General features: G+C 42.2%; 1 protein-coding gene across 1 annotated transcript in view; it reads right to left on the bottom strand.

The window, feature by feature from the left end:
• Positions 1-9,546, bottom strand: part of DYM (dymeclin) — a 346,567-nt gene that overhangs the window by 159,736 nt on the left and 177,285 nt on the right. Inside the window, exon 14 of the mRNA XM_014960813.1 lies at positions 8,414-8,578. Within this exon, the coding sequence (XP_014816299.1) occupies positions 8,414-8,578 (165 nt within the window). The remainder of the gene's footprint in view (positions 1-8,413; positions 8,579-9,546) is intronic.

The following is a 9,546-nucleotide window of genomic DNA, read 5'->3' as shown; positions in this document are numbered from 1 at the left end:
TAAGACTTGTGCTCCAGACCCCTCACCATCTTTTTTGCTCTTCTCTGGACCCGCTCCAGCACCTCTATGTCCCTCTTGTGGTAGGGGGCCCAAAACTGGACACAGTACTCAAGGTGAGGCCTCACCAGTGCCCAGTACAGGGGGACAATCACCTCTCGGGCCCTACTCCCCACGCTGTTCCTGACACAGGCCAGGATGCTGGTGGCCTTCTTGGCCACCTGGGCACACTGCTGGCTCATGTTCAGCCGACAGGCGACCAACACCCCCAGGTCCTTTTCTGCCAGGCAGCTCCAGCCACTCTGCCCCCAGCCTGTAACACTGCATGGGGTTGTTGTGACCGAAGTGCAGGACCCGGCACTTGGCCTTGTTGAACCTCATCCCGTTGGTCTCAGCCCACTGATCCAGCCTGTCCAGATCCCTCTGCAGAGCCTCTCTACCCTCCAGCAGATCAACACTCCCACCCAATTTGGTGTCGTCTGCGAACTGACTGAGGGTGCACTTGATCCCCTCGTCCAGATCATTGATAAAGATGTTAAAGAGAACTGGCCCCAGTACCGAGCCCTGTGGGACACCACTCGTGACTGGACGCCAGCTGGATTTAGCTCCATTCACCACCACTCTCTGGGTCTGTCCCTCCAGCCAGTTTTTAACCCAGCAGAGGGTATTCTCATCCAAGCCATGGGCAGCCAGTTTCTCCAGGAGGATACTGTGGGAGACTGTATCAAAGGCTTTGCTGAAGTCCAGATAAACAACATCCACAGCCTTTCCTTCATCCAGCAAGCGGGTCACTTTGTCATAGAAGGAGATCAGGTTTGTCAAGCAGGACCTGCCCCTCGTGAACCTGTGCTGGCTGGGCCTGATCGCATGGGTGTCCTTCATGCGTTGCTGGCTCTATAAAAATACACCTCGTTCCCATCGGGTTTAGATGGTTATTTTTTTGATATCAGCAATTTTTCCCCTTTATTGCTCACTGCTGCCCTAAAAACTACTCTCAAGATGTTATTTTAAAGAGGGCAGGAGTTATTGAACTCGTGCAGGAGGGTTGCCACCAGGCGTGTGCTCACGCTTGACGAGCATCCAGCTAAACCACATTTTGAGACCTCCAAGTAAAGCATTTTTCACCCACCAAATACCCACAGCATTGATATTTTTTTTTAATCTCCCCGGGTTTCTTGATCGATAGGCTGCGCGGTACGAAGACAAATAATTGGTAATAGAATTATTTATAAACAATTCCCCTCTGCCAAGTCACTCAACGTTGAGTGTAAAGTGATCCTCCCATCATAAATAACCCCAGCACGCCAATAAAATTATCAGCAGACTAAAAATCACAATCAAAAAGCAATAAAACATTAAACTATATTCTTTCAACAGACCTCTGACCATTTTTTTAAATTCCATTTTTCTTCCCCCCCAAAGGAAAATTACTAAATGAGCCGGATTTCAGGAAAATGTTGTTCCACACCATCACAGAGGCCAAAGAAAAAAGCTTTGTCTCCTGACCTGTGATCCCAGATTGGAACCGAGTCCACACAAAACATCTTGTGATGAAGTTCAGGGAACAGAATTTCCATAAAAACTTACAGAAATCTCAGCGTTTTGGTAGAAACAAACCAGCCTCAAAGAAATATTCATGTAGCTCGATCGTATCTCTTTTCCTTTGCCCATTTTTATTTATTCTTACTTCTACTTAAATGAATTAATTAAATTTGTCGGCTGCTCCACGGTCTACCTAGGACTGAAATTTAAAATGCACATCCCATAACCACTGAAATCAACGATTATTAACAGCAACCCACAGCACTGGGTTTGGACTGAAAATAAAAAAATAAAACAATGAATATTAAATTCATTCAGGAAAAAGACCACCTTTGAGTCTTGAGGTTAAACACTGTTAAGTGGAATTTGTCACTCTGCAGGTGATCATATTTTTCAAGAGAAAAATGTGCATTTTTGTGACAATTAATAAAAATCTCCAACTTTGAGATTAGAAGCTGGATGAATAATGCCATATAGAATCATAGAATGGTTTGGGTTGGAAGGGACCTTCAAGACCATCCAGTTCCAACCCCCTGCCCTGGGCAGGGACACCTCCCACCAGACCAGGTTGCTCCAAGCCCCCTCCAACCTGCCCTTGAACCCCTCCAGGGATGGGGCAGCCACAGCTTCTCTGGGCAACCTGGGCCAGGCTCTCACCAACCTCATGAGAAAGATTTTCCTCCTAATATCTCATCTCCATCTCCCCTCTTTCAGTGTCAAACCCTTCCCTCCCTCATCCTATGGCTCCCCTCCCTGATCCAGAGTCCCTCCCCAGCTTTCCTGGAGCCCCTTTAGGGACTGGAAGGGGCTCTGAGGTCTCCCCGGAGCCTTCTCTTCTCCAGGCTGAACCCCCCCAACTCTCTCAGCCTGTCCTCACAGCAGAGGGGCTCCAGCCCTCGACCATCCTCGTGGCCTCCTCTGGACCTGTTCCAACAGGTCCATGTCCTTCCTGTGTTGAGGACTCCAAAGCTGGACACAGCACTCCAGGTGGGGTCTCACAAGAGCAGAGCAGAGGGGTAGAATCCCCTCTCTCACCCTGCTGGCCATGTTTCTTTTGATGCAGCCCAGGATGGGGTTGGCTTTCTCATTGCCGGCTCATGTTGAGCTTCTCACCCACCAACACCCCCAAGTCCTTCTCCTCAGGGCTGCTCTCCAGCCATTCTCCACCCAACCTACATTTGTTCCTGGAATTGCCATGACCCAGGTGCAGGACCCTGAATTTCATGAGGTTCACACAGGCCCACCTCTCCAGCCTGTCCAGGTTCCTCTGGGTGGCATCCCTACGTCTCAATAACAAGAAGAATTTCCCAATCAACCTGTAATTATACTCTATGATAACACACAGTTTGCTTTAGTGATGAATGAAGTGAAGCTATTTCTCGCCTGCGACGGGTCTGGCCTCTACCATTTTCCTTACTCTACTTCTAACCCCTATGACTTAAGTGAGTTTATTCATAAAACGTGAAAAAAAGCAAGCTGTTGTTCAACATTTCAAGACTTAAAAAGCCTTCTCAGTAAGTTCCAGTTACTACGTCACAAGTTATTTTCCTTTTGACAGATTTTCATTGATTTATTTACCAATAAAAGTTTCAATAGCTCCTGTGACTAGGGCCCCTTATGGGAGAAAATTCATCCCTAATTTTCCTGCAGTATTAAAGATTTTTGTTACCTTTGGAAATTGCTTCATTTTCAACCGATTTCATGCGTCTACACCAATTTCCAACAACATTTTTGTTTTCGTGCACCACTTTGGATGGAAACCCTCCCGCTTTTGACTCCTCTCTCTTTGGGAGACTTGTTTGCAGAGAAAGCCATGTTTACAAAGGTGTGACACCAAATAGAGACCTTCCCATTAAAACGGTCATTAAAGTCAAAATAAAATTGCTCATCTTGTTGATTTTGGTGTTTATATGTTGTCCCACCAACTAAATATTTGTAATATAACTGTTACTATTTCTCAATAATGCTTTGATTCTCTTTAGACAGGGAACACTTTCAGTATCAGTTCTCATGTGAGGCAAGGATCAATATTTGCCACTTCGTATTTAAATTATCACACACAGCAAGTATCAGAAGCGATAGAAATTATTTTCAAAAGTTATAAATAAGAATGTTTTCAGTGGAAAACAGAAAAAGAGCAGTTTTCAAATGGCTGAAGGGGCTCTTGAAGAGACCACCCAGATCTTCTGTTATCCAGATCCTGTGTAAGGACGACGTACTGACTATTTTACTTGCACTAAATCAGGGGGAGATTTTTATATTAACTACTTAAAAAGTGAACACAAACAAATGCTAAAGATAATATATAAAAAGAAGAGAAAAAGAATTCACATCAGTCAAACCCCATTTTAAAGCCTACTAATTGATGTGCTTTCCATATTGCATTAATCCACGTAAAACTCATTGAAGGCTCAAAAATCACAGAATCACAGAATGGCATGGGGTTAGAAGGGACCTCTAGAGATCATCTAGTCCAACCCCCTGCCAAAGAAGGTCCACCCAGAGAAGGTCTCACAGGAACGCGTCCAGGTGGGGTTGGAATGTCTCCAGAGAAGGAGACTCCACCACCTCTCTGGGCAGCCTCTACCAGGGCTCTGCCACCCTCACAGGAGACAACTTTCTCCTCATTTTGAGATGGAACTTCTGATGGTCAAGTTTGTGCCTGTTTCCTCTTGTCCTGTCCCTGGGCACCACTGAAAAAAGCCTGGCCCCATCCTCCTGACACCCACCCTTCAAGTATTTATAGGTGTTGATCAGATTCCCCCTCAGCCTTCTCTTCGCCCCACTCAAAAAACCCAAGAAGTCCCTCAGCCTTTCCTCAGCAGAGAGATGCTCCAGGCCCCTCCTCATCTTTGTAGCCCTCTGCTGTCCCCTCTCCAGCAGTTCCCTGTCCTTCTGGAACTGGGGAGCCCAGAACTGGACCCAGTGCTCCAGCTGGGGCCTCCCCAGGGCAGAGCAGAGAGGGAGGATGTCCTCTCTTGACCTGCTGGCCACGCTCTTCTTCATGCCCCCCAGGATGCCATTGGCCTTCTTGGCCACAAGGGCACATTGCTGCCTCGTGGTCATCCTGTTGTCCATGAGCTAGGACATCAATATATCTACTTCACATTTCTCCCCATTTTCCCTTCACAGACTAAACCCAAAGAAAATATGTCAGATTTGCAAATGTTTTAGCTATTTTCAAGGATGGTACTTTGACACTTTCCCTCTCTGTACTGAAGGACAAGTCAGTAATCTGTATTATGACAAAGGGGTGTCTATACTTTCCTGGGATCCACCCCAATCACAGAATGCTATGGGGTTGGAAGGGACCTCTGGAGATCATCTAGTCCAACCCCCTCCTAAAGCAGGGCCACCCAGAGCAGGTCCCACAGGAACGTGTCCAGGTGGGGTTGGAATGTCTCCAGAGAAGGAGACTCCACCACCTCTCTGGGCAGCCTCTGCCAGGGCTCTGCCACCCTCAAAGTGAAGAAGTTCCTCCTCATGTTGAGATGGAACTTCTTATTCAAGTCTGTGCCCACTTCCTCTTGTCCCTACGTCCCAGCTCAGCTCATATTCCAAGGAAACAAGGAGTTGGCAGCTGGACAACGGATACAAGTTGCCTTTATGTGGTATTTTACACAGAAATATTGCCGGTAATTAGCAGTATTTTTTCAAAGTTAATCTCCAAGGCCTTGATCCGGCAAAGACACATTCTTAAATTAACAGAATTGCGTAATTCCACCGGAGGAGCGCGGTTGCAAAGCTTATTCTCTACAGGCTTCAGACAACGTGCCAGAAACACGTCGGAAAGGGAGTATTAAAATCTTTTTGATACATTTTGCTGTTTAAAGAAACCCAGCATTAAGTAAAAAAAAATGGGTAAACCGTGTAAATTTGACACCGTATTTCTTTGGGAGAAAAACCAAGCTCTTAATTAAAATGAGCCCATGTAATTTCTCCTTTTGCTCTGTGGGAAGGAACACAAAGGGAACAACACAGGAGCACGAACACATCGACCCGACCAACGTTGAGATTGAGAAGGAAACCATAAAGGTGAGGGTGGGAGAACGTATCTCACATCAGGAAGCACGATTAATGCAATAATCAATTAATAGCACGTCCACAACAGAATTATTAGACAGTAGAAATGACAGATGACAAGCCCAGGTTCATTATTTACGCTAACTCATTCCATAATAAAATAAGATATTGCATCTCCTCTGTTTTTTATTATTTAGAAAAGCCACCAAAAGCAATGTTGGCACTAAATCCAAATTAAACTGCCTGGAGACCTGGTGCTGCGAGCTTATCCCTGTGGGATACGGGAATATATATATCATTTTCCTTCCCTTATCCCCCAGTTTAACCAGTTTAGCTGCTCAGTAAGCGTGGGATGCTTTATATTTATTTCTATTTCTATAAATCGAAAGGCTATAGATTTATTTGACCTTACACAAATCCATAGTAGCTTGAAAACGTGAGCATCATAGATCAGCCACCAGCAAAACCACACTTTTATAAGTGCTTTAATGGGAAATACTGGTTATTAACTACTACTAATTAATCAGTGCCATCATTCTAAAGCCACCTTCATCTTTTCTCCTTTGTTTTACATTTATTAATTCCCTCTCCCCACCTCCAATTTAAAGGTATAACTGTTCGTGTCCATATTCATGTTTGCACACAAAATGTACCAAAATAGTATTAAAAACTTTAATTTTATGCGATGTCTAGAGCCAGGCAACATCATCTCGAGGGGGCAGATCAGGCCAGTGTTAGAGACCAGGTAATATTCAGGATTAAGTCTTATATTTCTTACCAGGAGTCCTTTAAAGAGGCCTGGATGGGAGGGTGGTGATTTATAAATCACCATAATTAATTATCTTCTTTTTTATTTTTGGACACCTCCATTTGTGCCGCTGTATTTCATGCTATTTCCAGACTTAAAAAGGCAAGTTTCCTGAGCATGGCCTTTTCTTATCCTTTATTACCAGTACGACAGAGAATTAGTGACTAAAATCTACTCCCTGTTTCTTTTTCTAGCAGCAATTTCTACTTGAAACACTCTGTCCTCCTTCTGTCTTCATTAAAGGGTGGCCTGTAATGAAAATCTGAGATTTTACACTCTCTCCAGGCTGATCTATCTCAACCGATGCAGAACTCCCAGTTTGGAAAATAATACCAGTAAACTATTTTTCCCCCACTTTGAGGGTGGGGACGAGCCAGATGAAGTTTTTGCTCTAAAAACTTTATAAGCTGGTTATATGAAAAAGCATTAGTGCTTATTTTCATCCCTAAACTCCCCTAAAAGATGCCCTGTCCATGGAGTAGTCCCCCAAGGACGATTTTTCCAATTAACGTCGTCGCACGGATTTACCCAAATTTCGCTGGAATAAACTGGAATAATTAAGCCATATCTTTTATCATTCCTACACCTAAAACGTTCCATCTTAAATAAGATTTTTATGTGGACTCTCCTTATTATGAATCATTTTTAACTAACGCCTTTGAAATCTTTGGGTTTCGCCTGCTTGAAGACCCCTGGGAGAGCTTGATTTTCATCTCCTGTTGACATCCTTCAGCAAAGCTCTCCATCAGGACGTCCTACTAGAAAATCTCTTTTGTACAAAAAAAAAAAAAAGAGCTATTTTAGTTTGCCTGCCAGATTTTCTTCCCTTGACAATCAAGCTGGTTTTACTTATATTTACTGTGTGGTCTCCCGCTATTGTACGCCGGCTTCGCTGGGAAGCGGTGTTTCCACCCTGGATGCTTTCCATCTTCTGCTCAATTTTGTCATGCCATGTTTTTTTTTTTTAATTTTTTTTTTTTGCCTTGTTTTCCTAAAACTTCTAGCATCTGGGGTAACCTCTTCAATTATCCGCAGTGTCAACAGTGAAACAGTAAAACTTAATTTTTACTCGGCGTAAACATCTCGGCGAAAGCATTTGGGGACTCCAAGTGGAATTTATTTTAAAATTTCCCTCTATTTTAGAGTTTCTGGAGAGCGTCATGAACAAGGATTTTTATGTTGTCATTCAGGGCTGATGATTCTCATAGTTTTTATTCTGTATAATCACAATTGATTGGGCATATCGCAAAAGGCAGCTCTTTCTTAATTTATCATTAATTCTTGAATTTAAGGGGAAAATTCTATCCTTCTCATTCTTGAAAAGCAATTTATAGAGATAACGTTACCAAAATATTAGACATTTATACATAAAACAAAGTCTACCTCTGAGCTAATTCCCAACAAACTACGTAACTGGATGGAAGTTTTGTGAATCACAACTTCCAGGGCTGATGATTCTCATAGTTTTTATTCTGTATAATCACAATTGATTGGGCATATCGCAAAAGGCAGCTCTTTCTTAATTTATCATTAATTCTTGAATTTAAGGGGAAAATTCTATCCTTCTCATTCTTGAAAAGCAATTTATAGAGATAACGTTACCAAAATATTAGACATTTATACATAAAACAAAGTCTATCTCTGAGCTAATTCCCAACAAAATACCTAACTGGATGGAAGTTTTGTGAATCACAGCTTTGGTTTTTACGTCATAGTTTCGGAAAAGGATTAAAATACTTGAACATTAGAAGCATTTAAGACTCCCCAAGGCCACATGTTAATTCTAGAAGTTATATTCTATTTTTTTTTTTAAATAAAAAGAGAAAAACAACAAAACCCAACAACAAAACACCCAAAGTACTATTAGACTCCCATCTCTACCACGTTTTTGAGGACATAAATCAAGGATGCCATAAAGACACAAATCATCCCCCTTCGAAATTAATGCGATTCGACAGTTTACGGAAAAAAAAAAAAAATACATGCAGAGATCAGTCCCGGGACATGCAACATGCAGTAAAAGGGAGAGCAGAGGTTAATAACCTGGAAGCATAGGATCTGAGAATGTGAGAACAAGTTAAAGACAAGAGTTCCTCTCCATTGTCACTGAGGGTCGAGAAGCAATGCTGCAGCGTAGAGCAGTGGGAGTGGGGGAAATACAGTTTGTCCAAGACATAGACATATCTCCGCAAGTGGCGGCAGGTATAACTGAAAGACAAGGGTAAAAAAGGGAGAAAAAACAGAAAAAAGAGGTATTTTCCTTTAAGAAAACTAATTTAACGTCCTGGGTTTGTTTTTTTCTTTTTTTTTTCTTTTTTTTTTTAACTGTGTGTGCCAAGAGTCAATGGAAGGAGCCAAGCGTCAACGGGAGATGCCAACTAAGCGATGGAGCAGTTTGACATAAAACAAGGCTCTGTCTGGTTCTGTCGCTGCCACCAAGGGAACTCACCAACTCTCACACGGTAGAGATGCAAAAAATTGGGAATTTATAAATTTTTTAATATATATATATATTTTTTTTTTACCTTTTTTTCATTCTTGGGTTGATAACGCATTAAGAAAAGGAGGGTTTTTTTGCCCCTCTCCATTTGCCCTGAAAATATAAACGCGTGAGCCTGAATCTATTTTTTAATATATATATATTTTTTTTTTTTACCTTTTTTTCATTCTTGGGTTGATAACGCATTAAGAAAAGGAGGGTTTTTTTGCCCCTCTCCATTTGCCCTGAAAATATAAACGCTTGAGTCCGAACCAGGTTTGCAAGGTTTACCATTAAAATCAAAAATTCATCAAATTTAACTGATTTTCACTGGAATTGACGTCTCGCCTTAAGGGATGGATCATTGACAACTGTTCTTGCAGCCAAGTATTCCTGTAGTTAATTCCAGTGTCTCAAACACGGTGCTTTGTCATAACTAAATTACACATTTAAGACCTGGTCAGTTTTTTAATGAGAAGCTACAATCAATGCCATGAAATAACTTGAATAAAATATTTAGTCTTCATACTACCCAACTCTGAACGCTTTAAGTAAGAGATATTGTCTATGCCTACCCACAGGACGTCCTCCAATTCCTAATGCAAAGAACAATCAATTAATTAGAGTAGTTCACCTGTGACAAACTGCATCAGTGGTAAACTCTGAAGCACATACATCGTATAATCTCAAATATTTA

The sequence above is a fragment of the Calidris pugnax genome, unplaced genomic scaffold, assembly GCF_001431845.1.
Source record: "Calidris pugnax isolate Ruff unplaced genomic scaffold, ASM143184v1 scaffold150, whole genome shotgun sequence".
Taxonomy (NCBI): domain Eukaryota; kingdom Metazoa; phylum Chordata; class Aves; order Charadriiformes; family Scolopacidae; genus Calidris; species Calidris pugnax.
Note: the sequence above shows the minus strand (reverse complement) of the source record. Positions and strands in the feature narration are given on the sequence as shown.